The sequence below is a fragment of the Panthera onca genome, chromosome C1 (assembly GCF_046562875.1).
Source record: "Panthera onca isolate mPanOnc1 chromosome C1, mPanOnc1 haplotype 2, whole genome shotgun sequence".
Taxonomy (NCBI): Eukaryota; Metazoa; Chordata; class Mammalia; order Carnivora; family Felidae; genus Panthera; species Panthera onca.
In genome coordinates, this window is record NC_138346.1 from 134,694,258 (window position 1) to 134,712,784 (window position 18,527).

An 18,527-nucleotide genomic window follows, 5' to 3' on the forward strand; every position below is an offset into this window, starting at 1 on the left:
ATATAATTATACGCATGTGAGAATCTGATGGAAAAAGCACAGCTAAAGCTCACACACACACCCTGAGATCATCAACAGGTGTTTAATGTGGATTATAATCAGTTCTCTGCCCCCCTACTCCCTCAAGTTAGTTCTACTTTAGGGCAATGGTGTGGTGCCATCTAGTGAAGCACAGGATGCCATCTTTCTATTAACACCAAGTTTTGAGGCTTCACGTTCAACAGAAATATCCATAGCACTCAAAACTTTAGGTCACAAATAATGACATTTGGTTACTGTCTTTGCCATGTTTATGCCAAATTAAATTTTAAAAGGGAAACCAAATTGTCTATGTGTCAACAGTCTTATTTGCTCATTCAGCAAGTATCTATTGACTCTCCGATATGTGCTGCTACTTTGGTAGGTATTTGGTGATATAAAGATGAGAGGCAGACTGTCTCCCTCTACAGTCAAGAAGCCTGCATTTCAGTGGCGACAAGGAGCACAAAAGTAGCTCACTACAGCAGTACTGAGAGATACTGCTTGACTAGCAGTATGGCCAGCTGTTCTAAATGTTTTAAGTCTAACTGCTGCAAGAACTCTGGGTTAGGCAATATTACTGGCAATTTATACTCAGTTTAAATTATTTTACCAAAAGTGCATGTTAGAGGCAACATATTTAAATCCAAGCCCTTCTGAGTTCAAAGGCAGATTTCTTCCCCAGCTTTCTTTCTTGATGTAGAAAGCAAGGAGCCAGAGCGTCCTTTTTCATTCTTCCCTAAACCTCACCTACATACACTCACACATCATTCCTCTCTCCAACCAATCTCTCAAAAACACCTCTGTCCTGCTTCCTCACTTCTACCACCCTAATCCAGACAGGCCTTCCTCATGCTCTCAGTTGCATTGCCACAATGGCGTCCTACCCACTCCCCTTTACCTGAAGTTATTCCCTCTCCACCACAGTAGGTGTTCAGAGTAGTCTTTTCCAAATGCAAATCTCGTCATATTACACCTATGTTTAAATTATTTTCTTTAAAAATTAAATCCAAATAGCTTTTCATGGTCTGTCTTGATGACATGGCTTCTGCCTAACTCTCTAGCCCTTTTCTCACAAGTTTTCCCCATGTATTCACTGTAAGTTTTAACCATCCCAATCTTTCAGTTCCTCAGTCATGCGTGCTTTCTAATCCGGACACTGACCTTCTTCTCCCCTTTCATGGAATGCTCTTCCACTTTACCTATCAAAATTCTAATGATTTTGCATTTTACACGAGACACCAACTTTTCTGTGGAGCCCTCTCCGACTGCTCCTTTATGTGGCTGGATTCTCCTGGCATAGTCTTCCACATTCCCCTGTCCCACTTCTCATAAAACTTGGAAATTTTCTGAAAAAATGTGCCATTTTTTTAAATTTTTTAAATCTTTACTGCCTTAAAGACAAGTTGTCCTTTCTCTGACAGGTCAGGGGCCATCTAGGTCTTATTCCAGCTGAATAAAGTATCATAAAACACCCATAACATAATGGGTAAAAATTAGTGTCTACAGAGAGTTTGAGAGCAAATATTTTCAAAGCAAAAAGCTTTATGTTACTTTCGACAAATAAATGAGGATATGTCAAATATATAAAACATCTGTATCTTTTACAAAACCAAAAATCTTTTGGGGAAAAAAAGACAACAAAAGCACATCCTTTTTTCACCTTTGTTTCTGTTGCCATCTGTTCTTTCTTCATGGCAATGCAACATTTCACTATAAAACACATGAAACTGTGTTCTACCTAGCACTTAAAACAAGTGACATTGAAAATCTCAGTGAAAGCAGGAATTAACAGAAAAGTCAAACTGTGAGATTTAACTTGGAAATTTAATAGGGGAAATTAACAAAAATAACCCCATGGATTAAATTGAGATCTTCAAATGAGTCATTCACCAAGGACAGCCCTACACTCCCTAAAATTCTAGATTGTAACACAGAATGCAATTGCTCCTACCCATGTACTTGGTGATGACACATTCTTCCAGAATCCCAGAACCTAGTTATTTTAGCACATTTTTGGGTAATAGGTATATTTTACCATAAACTTATTTATTATTTATCTTCCTTTTTATGTCCTACATTGCCCTAAATTATAACTAGATTATAAGACGTTCAGGGATATAAAAATTGTGCTTTCAGAGGCAAGCATCAACTGCCAATTTATTTGGGATTTCATAATACAATTAGTTCTTCATTCAATCTGGATGTTACATAGGCTTCTCCTTAAACCTATGTTCATAGTATAAGCTCTCTTCCACAAAAAGTTGACACAATTTTAAAAATATTTCATGAAACAAATAAAGACAAATAAAATGGTCACTTTCCTCAACTACATATTGAGTATATTTATCATTATACAGAATCATACACATGCATAAACATCAATTATAATTAGTTTAAAACTGTTAATTTTGGAAAAGTGAAAGTACTTAGAAATATATTACTCTTGATCTTTTTTACTAGACACCACTGAAAATTCATTCTAGTGCCGTCTCCGATACTACATCGATTATATCCATCATGATCGCCACCTTTCTCTCAGCAGTATAACGGTAGGATTAAATATGCAAATAAAAGTTTAAGTAATACACACAGATTTTACTATACTTTACTGAATTCACTATGTAAAGTAGGGACAAACTTATTTTAAGTAGCTTTAATAGACTTTAAAGATCAAATCATATCTACTACTTGCTAAATGAGTTCCCCAATGGCCTTACGTAAAAAGAAACAACATAATGTCATAAATATATTCACTACTCCATTTAATTTATTTACATGGGCATAGCCTTAGGATTTAAATCCAGAAACTGTTAGTCCAGGATATTAAAAATACAATTATATATTAAAGAAATAAACAAAAGACAGATGGTTTTTATGCTTCATTGATCCAAACAACAGATCTGCTGAATCCCAAATGATAGCTTTCCCCAAGCCACTGATTGATAAATACGGATCGCAACAGATTATAAAAAGTTTAAGATCTACAAGTCATCAGAAAATAAAACAGTCACTTTCCTCAGTTATTTGCATATTTTGTGAACATACATAACCATACACATGCAATATATTACAAAATGCTAATATTTTCATGTGTCTCACAGTAGACGGAGAAGCACAGCAGGATAAAAATCAGTGAAGCAAAACTCTTAACTTCCTTCTTTGCCATCCACTTTTGCAGGAACATTTGTCTTCCAGGCATTTGGGGAAATTATCCTTTCTGTCTGGCTTTGTCCTCATAAAAAAGTGAGAATGAAATAAGAAAGATAATGATTTATTTGAACAAAAACTAGTCTATGGGAGCCAAGAACTAGAAATGACTTCTATTGTTTATTTTACTTTTACAATTTCTGCACTCCATCAGAATCTGAAAATACCTTTGTTTTCTTAACACTAAGATCCATAAAATTATATCTAAAAAACCAGCCATTGTTTATAAATTCCTGAACCTTAATTTTTGGATGAATTTTAGCTTGGAATCAAGTAACTATTTGGAAGATAAACTTCAACTGGAAAGAAATCAACAGTGAGAGCCCTGCTTTTTTTGCTTCCCAAGAGTAGATGATGATGGCCAACAACCATTATCACCCTGATGGTGTGTATGTGTTTTACCACAACCACAAATACCACCTTCTTCTCAGCAACATGTAAAAAAACGTCTGTTGATTCCATGTCCAAAGTTCCCTTAATTAGAATAACAAAATGGCAAGCCTCAGAACTTCCATTTTGGAGATGAGGAAACTCCACTCCACAGAGTAAGTGCATTATCCAATTTTACATGAGATTTAACGCTGCAGCTTGGATTAGGAACCAGATTTCCTAACACCCACCTCAGCATTCTAAGCTGAATGGAATATACTACACAAACAACATTTCCTTGGAAATTTTCTGGGAATTTGTGGAAGTAAAAACACAGACACCTCCCCCAACCAAAAAAAAAAAAAAAAAAAGTATAGAAGGACAGAGCATGGTTACTCATGGTCCCTAAATAGATTAAACTACCATCCACTCATGGGGTTCATTTGTTTATTCTCTTTTCCATCTCAGTTTCTCCCTCTCTACTAGATTAAGAAAAGTTTGTTTGCCTTTAGGAATAAACAGTAGCACCAGCACAATAAAACGTCCCCATGGCCCGATATTTCTCCACCCCCATCTCCCTGTTGCTTCTCCTTTGAAAGAATCTTCAATAGTGCAGCTTTGATTTACAGTCTTCAAAACCAATTGTGATCCAGCTTCTGTTCTTAACACTGTCTTCATTTGATTCTTGTGATCACCAGTGACTTCTTGTTACTAACTTCCATGGTCATTTTTGTTATCTTATTTTTATTAGATATCTCAGTGGTATTCCCCCCAAGTCAGAACTTCATCCTTCTTAAAAGGTTGTCTTTTCTTCCCTTAACACGACACTATTTTTAAGTCCCATTTGTAGCTTCTTTGGGGCTCTTTTGCTGGGTTGCAATGCCCCAGAGCTCTGTTCTAAATGTTTTTTGTCTTTTCTGTATATACCCTCCCTTCTAAGGCAGTATTTAGCCTCTGCCTTTCACTAGACTGTCCAAACTGTGTCTCAAAGGGTGTCTCTGCTCCCTAGATTTTTATATTATCTTCTTTACACCTCCACTGGCATGCATACTAATCATGAACAACTTAATCTGAATTCTTGATCTTCTCTCTCAAACCCATTTCTTCTTTAATCACTTCATGTGAGTAAACGGCACTACAATCTTCCCAGCTGAACAAGCCAAAATTTGGATGTTATCTTGGACTATCTTTTTAATTTAAGGTTTTCTTCAGTTTCTCTTTTCACTTTACATCCTAGCATCTCTTCTGAAGTCAGTCCTATCAACTTTATCCCAAAAAAACCATAACCCAAGCCATCTACTATTTTCTATCCCCGTCACCACTTCCATCATCTCTCACCTGGACAAATGAGCCAATCTCTTAATTGGTCTTTTCTGCCTATACTGTATTCCCTCTATAATTAATTTCCATTATACTAGCTAGAGTGATCTTTTTAAAATGTAGCTCACATACCCTCACTCCCCCCATCTTCTTACAACTCTGATAGCTTCCCATCATAGCTTGAATGAAATACAAATATTCTGATTTTACAAAAGTTTATTTTTTGGAACACCTCTCCAATCTCTTCTACTTTTCCAAGTGTGCCCTAGACACACTGGCCTTTTTTTTTTTTTTAATTTCTGCTTCTCTTGCTCACCAAGTATGCCCAGATATAGACCCTCTGCAAAAACAGTAAGAATAACATTTTTTAAAGTTGTACACACACACACACACACACACACACACACACGTATGTATCTTCACGTGTGTGTGTGTGTGTGTGTATAATTTAAACTTACCAATGACCCTGTGAAATAGATATTATTACTGTTGTTATCCATTTGACACTAGGATGTTAAAAACTGTAAAAGATCCCTGGAGAGTAAGTGATAGAATCAGGATCCAAATCTAGACAGTCAGACTCCTTAATTCATACCCCCAGCTTTAAGATGCTGCCTTCTCCTAGCTGATCCACTGTCTGAATGGCCTTTCCTTCAACTTATGGTTTCAGGGCTTTTTGTCAATTAGATCTCAGATTAAGTATCACCCTTTCTGAAAGGTCCTCCCTACTCATCCAATCTAAAACAGCCCCAGAGTCACTATCAAATTATTCTATTTAAATATCTGCACTAAAATTTTTCCTACCTGATATATTCCTTATTTGCTTCTTTCTTTTGTCCCCTCTTTCTTCCCATCAAAATGGAAGCTTCACCACAAAAAAAGGTGTCCTTTCTTTCTTACCATTGAAATTCTAGTACATAGGAACAGTGCTCCATGATCATTAAATCTCAGCTTGATAAATGAATGACTAATGAAATGAATGAGTAAATAAATGACTCATTTAAGCTATTATTTTAAAATGTTTATAACTTTAGGATTTTAATTTTTCGCTTGAAGTGTGCTTTGTAGATTAATGCTATAAAATTTCATTTACTCAAAGAATGTCACTGTGCGATGGGAAGTTACAGTGGACCCAGGTCAAACGCAGGTGGCACCAGGAATATAGAGGCTGGCACTGCACACTGTGAGTCACTGGGCAGATGGGAGATAGCTAATAGGTGACCGACATGGAGGAAAATGATGGAGAGAGGAGTCACAGAGAAGAATCAAAGAATGTAAAACACAAAGTTCATAAATGTTCACAGGAATATCTCTGGCCAGAGACTTATATATAAAATATCTTTATTTGGAAACAGAGCCTACATGGTTTCACATGCATATTTTTAAAATCGTTTATATCTGAGAGCACATGGGTGGCTCAGCCAGTTAAGCATCCGGCTTTGGCTCAGGTCATGATCTCACAGTTCATGGATTCGAACCCTGAGTTGGGCTTTGTGCTGACAGCTCAGAGTCTGAAGCCTGCTTTGAATTCTGTGTCTCCCTCTCTCTCTGCCCCTCCCCTGCTTATGTTCTGTCTCTCTCTCTCAAAAACAAACATTAGAACATTAAAAAAAAAAAAAAAAACAGTTCACCTCTAACTTAAAAAACATTCACTGAAATCTCAAAGTTTACAAAATTGTATTGATTTACTAAATAATAGAGATAAGTTTCCTTCACACAGACAACTACCAATAAGACACATATGTAAGACCAAATAGGTCTAATCAATACAATTGCTAAATGTGTCCTTTTAGACCCTCACATTTTTTTATAGAAAATTAAACATGGGAAACTAACTGAACTTGCTTGTTTCTATGTTTGACAGTTAACAAGTATGTTTTGTAGGGAACTAAAGGTAAATGTGGTTTAAAATGAGGTAAATTTTAAGGAGGATTATCTTAATGGAAACAGTGCCATTATAAATTTTAGTACTCAGGGCTGGCTTTCTAGAATTTTTATTTAATATCAACAGATATTCAGTGCACTTGATGCTACATCCTTTTCCTCTCCATGTAGTTTTAGTCTAAAATAACTTCTTTAACTTTCCTTGTCTGTTGATTCAAAAAAGAAAAAGAATAAAATAAGAAATGGGAAGGATAAGCATGGTATTTTGAGAAGCTACAACATATGGCCCTATTTTGTCTCCCTATTCCCCATATATCCCCAGCACCTAGCACAGTATTGGTACTTAAGCTCTCAGGAATGGTTGTTAAATGAATAATTATTTTACATTTAAATATTAAATATTGGGGGTGCCTGCATGGCTCAGTCGTTGAGCATTTTACTCTTGATTTCAGCTCAGGTCATGATCCCAGGGTTGTGGGATGGAGATTCTATTCGATCTCTCTCTGCCCCTCTCGCCCACTCTTGCTCTATCTCTCTCCCAAATAAATAAATAAATATTAAATATTTATTTTATTCTCTAATGTATTTAGATAAAATGTCCATTGCTACAAGAAGAAAGCCAAATCATTTTTAGTTTATGTGTCAGAAGCTTTTAAGTCCTGGTATAAATTCTATCTTAATTCCTCGTCTAAGTGATCTAGGCTCAGCAGTATCCCTCTGCCATATGGATACAATGCTGGGTAAATCCAGACACCACAGAGGCCAAGACACCCCAAGTGCTGTCAGTTTTGGGAAAGGTTGATTATATCAGATTCTTGGCATGATTCCTAGTCCCAAATATAGTTCTTATACAGGTTTTATCTATCCAACTCAATTCATATTAAAGCTATGTTACATAAACTGAGTCCAGAGGCTCATTCACACCCATAAAATCAATCAGCATGTGAAATACACACATATCTGAGGCATATATTGACTGTCCTGCTTTGTCCAAACTGTGCTTCAGTCATCAGGCAGTAGACCTATGTTAGGGGAGGTGACTTTGCTGATAAAGGTTAAAAATCTCACTCTGAGTTTTAATGATATAGTCTGGCCATCTAAAATGTTAAGTCAAACTCCATAACTATAAATTCTCCATTCACTTTCAGTATTAATACAATTTGAGATCAGTATAACTTCTTACTGTGTTTTCACTTGGCCATTTCCTCTGGATATAAGGTGTTATGGAAATGAACATTCCATTATGTTCATGTTTCATACTGAGACATTATACTGATCTATATCCAGATAAGTTTTAACTGACTTCTGAGATTTCAGGTATTTTTTTTTCAAAAGTTCATTCATCTTTAAAAGATACTTTTCACTCTTCCCTTTTGTGGCCATCACCGAATGCCAGTGGCCAAAATGAAATTGAATCCCTTTGTGACTTCTGACTACAGCAGGAACTGTAAAAGGCATTTCAGTGCACCTTCACACATCAGCAGGAAGACGATGTCTTCCCCTCTTTCCAAAAGCTCAGACAGAAGTACAATATTCAACCTATGCCCTTACAAAGAGATGATAAGGTGCAGGTTGTATGAAGACACTACATAAGGTCAGCAAATTGGCAAAGTAGTGCAGATTCACAAGAAGAAATATATAACCTACACTGAATGAGTACAGTGGGAGAGGCAAATGGCACAACTATCCATGTGGGCACTCACACTAGCAAGGTGCTTATCGGTAGACTAAAAGTGGATAAAGATTCTCGAACATAATAAATCTAAATCTTACCAAGTAAGAAAGGAAGAGGGCAAATATAAGGAAGAAACAATTGAGAGGTACAGGAAAAAGTAATCTTATATACAACTTCCAATAAAAACTGTTAAAAAATAAAACTAAGATATTTTCCAAGAAATTTTAGATGCCTGTGCAAAGTGGGTCATGTTTTTCCTAGGTCATAGTCATTAGTTTGAAATAAAATGCACACCATTTCTCCTTGAATTACATGCATAATACCTCTTAGTACAGCTCCTACACATGTACTAACAAATGTAATCACCTATTAACTTTTAACCTCTCTACGAAATAACTGATGGATGTAATTCCTGGTAAGGATCCTAATTTTTTAGGATTGAAATAATTAGAGGGAAAGGTTGCCATGTCCATTGTGAGAAGGAGATACAAGTTTAAAAAACACAATTTCAATCTGGTCCTTACAGGACTAAAGCCTAATTAAAAATCAGAATAATAACAGGCTTCATTTCTGGAGACTATTTCTATCTTCAATTTCCATCTACTTCCTAAACTTGCATGGAAGCAAGGCATTTAAAAACCTGGAAATTATTTTTCAATAGAACATATATAGATGTGATTTTTACTTTTTTAAATTTAATGACTAATATTAAGTTTTTGCAACTGTTTTAACTTTTAAAATTATAATTTAATTACTGTATGGACATGACTAGAAAATTATATGCTTAGAATAAAAAGCAAGCCTCCTTTCTCCAGGAGCAACCATATTTCAGTTTAACTTTAGGGCTTCAGGTGGTGAAATCCAGACCTCTAATGCTATGTTTATTTTTCCTTTTTTTTTTTTTTTTTTTTTAATCAATTTTGGACAACATTTACTGACTTTTGCTCTGCAAAATGCAGACTTAAGTCACTTAGCCAAAGCCACTTCCTTGTCTCCTCATTATATGCTTTTAGGACTATTCACAGTTCAACCCTTAGCAACTTTGTAACTTCAAGCCTCCTATTTAAAACTTTATTGTTTTTTCAACAACTACAGGAAAGCTCTTAACACCCTATTTTTAAGTATGAGGTGAATTACATCTCCATTCTTTCTTTCATCTCTTTTCCTAATTTTCGGTTCTTTCATAGTGTGAAGTTTATTCTTCTAGGTTATCATGGTTGGAAACATTTTGTCGTTTCTATAATCACAGAATAGATGAAATATTTATTAAGTATTCTGTAATTAGTTCATGGGCTGATTCTACAAGCCAAACATGAGTTTTATTATTTGTTATTTATGTCATTATTATGACCATGCTCATGTTGTTCTTCTGGAGCTCAGTGGGGGACTCTGATATATTCCTTTTCTCTAAAAGTCCAAGGTCATATCCGTGCCATTCAAAAGTGAAAATTACTACAGTTAAGTTCAAATAAATTTTCTTTTTACGTATGTACTTCAGTAATTACCTTCACTATACCCACCTTTTCTTAGAGGATCTCACCCAATATTTCTGTATCAATTCCTCTTCTGAGACCTCCTTCCTGCAGATGTTTGTTCTGGACTAATCTCTCTCCAGATCTACTGCACAGTTGTCCTCCTTGGGCAAGAAGTTACTGTTTTCCTGATCTCATGCCTTTCCCTGTCTTGGCTTACTGTTTATTTTGTTACAGTATATCCTCAGGTAACTTCTTAAGAAAAAGTACATTGTAGGTAACTTTTGGAAAGTTTTCATGTGAGACCAGATCCTTATTCTATTTTCCTCTGATTTTTTTGTCCTTGAATATACTGATTATTGTCTTCCAGCATCCAGTATCACTAAGCCTAATGCCAGTCTAATTCCCATCTGTTTGCACGTGACCAATTCCCATTCTTTCTCTGAAAAAGTTCCAATGTCTTCTCTATTATTAATCTAAAATTTCAGTAATTTCTTTAAGAGTAAATCTTTTTTCATTCATTAGGGCATGACCTTTTTTTAAAAAAATTTTTTAAGGTTTATTTTTAAGAAAGAGACAGACAGAGCATGTGGTGGGGAGGGACAGAGAGAAAGAGAGAGAGACAGAGAGACACCCAGAATCTGAAGCAGGCTCCAGGCTCCAAGGTGTCAGCACAGAGCCCGACGCGGGGCTCGAACCCACAAATATAGGTATCATGACCTGAGCGAAGTCAGATGCTTAACTGACTGAGCCACCCAGGCGCCCCCCGTATGGCATGACCTTTTAATCTGAACAAAGGTTTCCCCCACTATCTCAGATTACTACAGAATTCCTATGAAAACTTTCCAAAGCCAAAATGGTAGAAAGTAAAGAAGCAATTACTATTAATGTATATGGAAATTTCTAAGCATTTCCAGACCCAAAAAATAATCTCTCAGGCTTTTCTGATCCCTTAGGGCACATCTGCTAACAGATGCTCAAAATAAATCCAGATAAAGCACGGATGCTCTTAGACATAGTTCAAAGCTATGGCAGCTTGATGGTAAGATGCCAAGTGTGGTTCCCAGGGAACCATATGGTAGTATGAACTCCCAGGGAGTTTGGTGATGCCATTCTCACTTCTAGGGGTAACACAAACTTTTGAAGGGCAGAGGATACCTGTTTTTAGGTTTGGTAACTAGGGAAATATCCTGTATAATTTCTTTGATAATTTACTTTTTCTCTCTCCTTTCATTCTAAAAACTTGGCCTTCAGATGTAGGAGCTTCTGGGTTGATTCTACACGCATCCATATTTTTTCTGTATTGTCTATCTTTTTGATTTGAGACCGATGTTTATCTTCCAACCTATTTTTTTAAATGTACTATTTTTTAATTGCCAGTAGCTCTTTTGTGTTTTCCTTTTACAGTGAACAGTTCACAGTATGCAAAACTCTACAGATACTAGGATCTCTTCTCTCTGTATTATCTCTCTTCTTATGGGGTCTGTTTTGTCTGCACTTTTAGTCATTCTTGTTGTAAGCTTTTTGAAAACGCGTGCTTACCTTTGCTTATCCATTCATTTTTAAAGATCTGAACAATAAATCTACTTGGAAACTGTATTTAGGTAGGGCTTGTCACTCTATTCCCTAGTGAGTAAGGTAGGAGACTACCAATGTCAGAATGCAAGAGCCTTCATTCTGGAGCTCCAATGCCTACATCAGTTGCCCTAATCCTTTTCAAGTATTTAACACAGATTTGTAGATTTTTTAAAACTGCCTCCTGGGGTCCTGGATCTAGGGATGAAGACAGGATCAACTGCTCTTCAGGCATGCTTTCAGTGGTGGCCTGCTTTCAGGGCCCTATATCACCAATACCCTCACAGGAACCGTTTCTGAGTCCTTTCTCTTCTTCAAAGCAAAGCAGCTCCCTTCTTAGCACTTGCCTCCTCTGCCTGGACACTAATGCATCTTATCTTATCCTACATCTTTAATTACCACTCTCCATCACCTTCTGCCTTTTAGAAATTGGTTGAAGTTTCTTCTCCACTGTCTCTTATACCATTCTCTCTGCTTTGGGCTTTTTTCCACCCGTGTGTTTCTCCTTTATTATCATTTTAATTAGATCTTAGACAAGAAAGGAGATGAAAACATTTATTAGTCCATCATATTTAAGCCAGAGTTACTTTCATATTTTACCTAATTTATCTACTTCTATTTTGTTTAATAAGAATTCATTATTCATGCCTAAGGGAGCAAATATGTTCTGTGGTGTTTTTCAGTAGATGGGATATCTTCCGATTTCAATTCACTTGAGATTTTCATGCACTTATCATCCATGAACTTAGAAATATTTACATAGGACATCATTAAAGATCATATTACTTTCATTTACTGTGCTTTCAGAGAACATACTCAACAAGATTCATTCAGAATGTATTTGTTTTTGTCTAGTTCAAACTGATACCACTTACCCACATACTGTTCCTATGTTTACATCGAGTTGATAGTCTAAACAGGTTTAACCCAACAATTTGCTATTCAATATAGATAATGTCATAAAATCTGTTTAATTATCTGCCTAGTTTATCAGGTATAAGGAAACTAAATTCATTTATATAAAGTATATAAAAATGCCATCATATCTAATTTCTTTCACAAAAGGAGAAAAAAATGTATTCCATTCAGGTTTCATGAAGTATTAGATATTATTAAATTTGCAGTTATCACTGAAATAATACAAAATATGTTATCACTCATCATCTTCCTACCTGAACAGCTTAGTATTCTGCCAGTTACTAATTATTCTTACCAGAAGCACATATAGAGAAAATGAGTCAAAATAAATTCCAAGCTAGAGAGTTAGTTATGTCCTTGATTTGCTTTAGGAATCTTTTTTTTTTCCTTGAAGTTTGTTTATTTTTGAGGGAGAAAGAGAGAGAGCTGGGGAGGGGCAGAGAAAGAGAATCCCAGACAGGTCCCACACAGTCAGCACAGAGCCCAACAAGGGGCTGGATCTCATGAATTGTGAGATCAGGACCTGAGTGGAGATCAAGAGTCAGTCATTAACTGACTGAGCCACCTAGGGGCCCCAGGAATCTGTTATCTTCCAAATACATGGGAATAGGAACTAACTAGAAATTTATAAATTCCAAGGATAGGCAGAGAAGGGTGGAAGAAACACTGAACAAACAGAACAACAAAGAAAAAGTAGGTAAAAAAAAAACATAAAGGGGGGAAAAGGGGGTGTAAATGGACAGGATATTCTTTTACACTAAAGGTCAACATTGATAGGCATTCATATTGCCCTTCACAATGTGTAAAGGTCACTTTTAATTTTTGCTATTTAAAGTCTTTTAAAATGCCTGGGTTTCTGTTTGGCTTATGTTTTGGCATTTATGAAGTCTGAAGCTTTCCTAAAATCTAACACTTAGGGTGATAAAAACATAATTTTTCAAGAAAGTCATTAATTTTTCATGTGTATTGCATTGATTGATACTCTATATCTTTCACTGCATGTGCCTACAGGGTCTGGAGGGCTTGAGTTTTTTGTGATTTTGTGTTTGTTTGCACCTTCAATGGCTGCTGTATCAGGCCCTGCCATCTGCACAAGGCATACCCTTCAAAACTCTACCTCTTTCAGGTAGACTGAATTTTTATTGTATATTCTATAAATGTATCTTTCAAAGGAGCTGCTCTGCTCATTCATCAACACAAACTTTAAATCAGCTTACAGAGTTCTTTCTGGCCTGCATAAATTGTCCAAAATCTCAAGGCATGGGGTGGAGGAGGGATAGGAGAGCAGGTGATCAGGTAAACAGGCCCGTGGTTAATTTGTTTATTTTTTCTGACTTCTTTATTAAGATGAAGCAGCTGCTAAAGTGGTATAAAGACAATGGCTTTCCTCACTATCTCTTTCCAGATTGTACAAATCATTTCCCATTTTAAAACACCCATTCTTGAGATTTAGAGCCCTGAAAAAGCCAAGTACTCATGGTTCAAATTATAGTTAAATGCACAGTACCCTACATGAATGATCATTAATTCAGAATATGTGATATTAATCTCATGGTTTTGCTTTATTTCAGGATCCCTTTCTTACTCTTGAAAATCGTATGAGTGTGGTAGGAGTTTGACTGTGGTTTAAGTATGTGTGTTACAATCATTGGTCATGTTCACCCAACATGTTTATGTTTTTCTAATTTCAGCATGTGGCAAATTGATGAAAATCACAGGCCCAATTACAGTCAAGACATCTGGAACCCGATTTGGTGCTTGGATGACAGATCCTTTAGCATCTGAAAAAAATAACCGAGTATGTTGCTTCCACAAATGTCTTTGTTTAGGATTATGTTTTATTTGCACTTTATATCGATTGAACTATTTGTTTTCTTCAGGAATATTAGTTTCAACTTGAAAAGTGTTACACTGTTTGCAAGTATTCTTAGTTTGATAACATTAGCATATCTCCAGCAACCTTATTTTGGTAAAATGTTCCATCTTACAATTCACAAGTAAGTCTAATTGCTCTAATAGTCTGTTTTACGCTAGGAAAAAATGCTTATTACAAGTATACAAAATTTTCTATATACTCCTTCTAAAACCTGTTCCTTAGCGTAAGAAAAAAAAAAAAAAACACTAAATGACAAACTCAAGAGCTAACCAATTTGCTAAACAAGGTGAAGCGTCTCTGGAATCTAAAGGTAATTTTAAAGTAAATAGCACTGAAACTTTTGGGGTGCATTTTCATAAGCTCACAATGCCTGTATTAGGCAAATCAACATACTGGAAACCTACCACAGCTCTACTTACAGTCTATTACAGAATTCAGTTTACATTAACATTCTCAAGGGTTACATCCAAATGAGATTAGTAGCTAAATTAGTAAAATAGTTTCACTAAAGAGTAGTTGTACTTATAAGGCGATCCAGTGAACAAGCATTACTAGAAGTTTCTATGGTATCAATAAAGGAGAAATAAATTAAATGTGTAAAACTAGGCCATATATTTTTCAGAGCAAAAGATGGAATAAATTTGCTGCAGGTGATATTTTTTGCAGTTATCACATTGCACTGTTTGTAAAACTGGACAAAGTGATGTGATTTGCATTGACACGTGTTTAGTTCACTCGGTCATATGCACTGAATGGTCAAATAAATAAAAAGGGCAAAAAGAAAATCAACTTCAAAGCAGTAAAGTCAGTTGTTTACTTTCCACATGGAAAATGCCACTATTTTTGCCTGTAGTACTATCACATTGTAAGAGGTCACCAGTAAGATGATGTGGTTTCCAGATCCTGAGAACAGGGATATTAATATATGCTGACTCTGTCTTTATTTTGGAATTCTCAGAAAATTACAGAGTTTAGTCACTCCTTTTATTTTTTCCCCCCTTTTCCTCAGGTCTGGTACATGGACAGTTATACTAACAATAAAATTGTTCGTGAGTACAAATCAATTGCAGACTTTGTCAGTGGGGCTGAATCAAGGACATACAACCTCCCTTTCAAATGGGCGGGAACTAACCACGTTGTCTACAACGGCTCACTCTATTTTAACAAGTATCAGAGTAACATCATCATCAAATACAGCTTTGATATGGGGAGAGTGCTTGCCCAACGAAGTCTGGAGTATGCTGGTTTTCACAATGTTTACCCCTATACATGGGGTGGATTCTCTGATATCGACCTAATGGCTGATGAAATTGGGTTGTGGGCTGTGTATGCAACTAACCAGAATGCAGGCAATATTGTCATCAGTCAACTTAACCAAGATACCCTGGAGGTGATGAAGAGCTGGAGCACTGGCTATCCTAAAAGAAGTGCAGGGGAATCTTTTATGATTTGTGGGACACTATATGTCACCAACTCCCACTTAACTGGAGCCAAGGTGTATTATTCATATTCCACCAAAACCTCTACATATGAGTACACGGACATTCCTTTTCATAACCAATACTTTCACATATCCATGCTTGACTACAATGCAAGAGATAGAGCTCTTTATGCCTGGAACAACGGTCACCAGGTCCTGTTCAATGTCACACTTTTCCACATCATTAAGACTGAGGATGACACATAAGCAAATGTAATTTGTTTTCATTTATCTAAACAGTGTCATTTGTGATAAACTCTTTAGAATCCCTTCTGTTGTTCCTTTATTAGAAATCCTCATCATTTCTCCAAAGCATTTTTTTATTATCAAGTTGGTTTTTCAAAAATACAGCTGAGCCTGTCTAAATCAGCCTGTTGGAAACACATCTTAACTCCTAAATTTACAGGGCCTATCATGTCCTTGTCATGAAAAGCACTAAAAAGAGTTTAAATAGCTAAAGTCATAGTTTTGCAAAAGATTAATGATCTGCCTTATATTAGAGTCAGAGACTAATGATGGCTTAAATGCATGAATGTCTTTTTTTTTTTTTATCGTCATTTTTTTACTGTCTTTTGCTCTACATCAGGAAATATTTTGGTAGGAATTAGGGGAAAAAAAGCACTTTCCTCCCATTTCTAAAAAAGATTTAAGGATTTTATTTATATGGAAAAATTATAGTACTCATTTTGCTGTTCTAGAATTCTCTGATGCGGTGCTGTACAGTCATTTTTAAATCTCTTGCTAACATTTTATTGGCAATATGTATTTCTACCATTGCAACCACCATTGTGCAATTGTATCTCTTCACTTCTGTGAAAGTAAGTAATATTTTTTATAAAATACACTGAAGTTTAATCTCAGTAATTATTATGGGCCAATTTTCAAGTGTGGTCAAGAAGGAAACATCTTCAACTTAACCCTTTATTTAAAACTATAAACCAGAAGAAAAAAAAAATCAAACTAAATCCCTTACATAGAATATTTATATTACCCCAGGTTTATCAGATCACTAACACTGAACGCTAAAACTGATTCCGTAAGGATGAGTTACTCTGTTCACTGCACTGAAAGCAACCCTTATTGTCGCTCGCAAAAAATGCAACAGAGTCAGAAAATTTGGATTTGACTGGATTTTACTCATTTATTATTCAACTAAACAAATTTTGTTCTTCCTAATATATAGTGTTGTAACTTAAGTTTTTACACACAACTTGCAACTTGTGTCAGGAATCTGAAAGTACATGAAGCACATAAAAAAGACTCTTAGAAAGAATCTTCCTGTGATGTCATCTAGATTTACATTATGAGCTGTAGAGGGTTACTGGCAATATCAGTGTGAAAGAAAATAGCAAGACTTGGAAGTTGTCTGTGCGGTTTAAATGTACAAAAAAACAATTCAGAAAACAAGATGAGAAAGCAACCCTTTGTTACCCTGATTCGCTATGTGTGCAAAATAATGTAACTAAAAAAGAAAGCTTTAGTAATATTTTATGTTTATAACTCCAAAAACATAATCAGTATTTATCACACATTTCACTGAGTTTGGACGTACTTTTCATATATTAAGAATACTTACCTAAGGCAGTTTTGCAGAAACTAGTGTGGGTTGGTTTCATAACTTAAAAAGTATATTCTATAACAAATAATGTATAACTTAAATTGTGGTAAATGTTTAGTTTCACACATACATACTAACAACTTCCTTTTAAAGTAAGGATATAATAATTCAGATAAAGCATTGTGTAAAAAAAAATGCTAACACTTAAGAGTAATTCATTTCAAATGTCACAAGTAAAAACATACTTCTCAAATATCTCACTGTCAGTCATAGGATTAAATAACTCACTCTCGAGACTGTGAAAGTTTAGCAAAGATTTCTTTTCCTTTTTGCCTACAAAAAGTTAGCATGACTTAGTGACCACTCGGGTCCTTTTGCAAGGTTGTCTTCTCTTTCAAAATGTTTTATATGAGTTCTCCTCTGTTTTTGAGAGTTAGAAAATTTAGGGGATTCACTTGCCATTGTATACACATCACAAATATAATCAGCCAGTACTTTGTATATCAAGAGTTTGTATGAAGAAAGTCAATTTCAAAAATGAATGAATTTTTAAGGAGATGGCCTCTGATGGATATCTGGGTCTTCATTACTTGTTTTTGTTTTTTTTTTTAATGATGTAATATAGTATCACACACATTGGAAACCTGGATGATCACAGCTTTTTTGTGAGATGTGCAGCTTGTAAAGCACTCTATTGTTTTCTATGTAAGGTTTCATCACCATATCCAATTTACAGTGTATGTGCTGCTAGGGCAAGCACAGATTTTATTATTGTCATAGAGTTTAAAGTGTGATTTGCATTAAACATTTACAGTTCAAAAGCATTTTTCTTAATAAATTATCAGTTTTGTGCCTGAAATAAGAACTTACTCTAATCACTTTTTTTTAATCTCAAATTTTATGAGGGAAATATTTTTAAATCACCTACATAATCCAATCAGTAAAAAAATCCGAGCTCAGAAAGTCTTAATCCTAAATGAACTGTGCAACTGGTATTTTCTGAATTAATCAGATCATTAACAAACTGCCATGTCATTCAAGTAACAACAGAATCATGGTCTGATTGAGTTTACGTGACATCTGGATTTGTGGCACTTGAATCACAACACTTATTATCTAAACTTACATCTATTAGTTCATAAAATGATAGTGTTTTAGTATATTATCAATAT

The 18,527-nt window shown here is 35.4% G+C and overlaps 1 protein-coding gene and 1 pseudogene across 2 annotated transcripts in view; both read left to right on the forward strand.

Moving 5' to 3' along the window:
* Window positions 1-17,143, forward strand: part of OLFM3 (olfactomedin 3) — a 193,558-nt gene extending 176,415 nt beyond the window's left edge. For both annotated transcript variants that reach the window (XM_078451609.2, XM_060626655.3), the window contains exons 5-6: window positions 14,133-14,239; window positions 15,327-17,143. In XM_078451609.2, the coding sequence (XP_078307735.1) occupies window positions 14,133-14,239; window positions 15,327-16,004 (785 nt within the window). In that variant the 3' untranslated portion in view covers window positions 16,005-17,143. The remainder of the gene's footprint in view (window positions 1-14,132; window positions 14,240-15,326) is intronic.
* On the forward strand, window positions 8,206-8,637 carry LOC132673059 (large ribosomal subunit protein uL24 pseudogene; annotated as a pseudogene).
* Window positions 17,144-18,527: the final 1,384 nt, after the last annotated feature.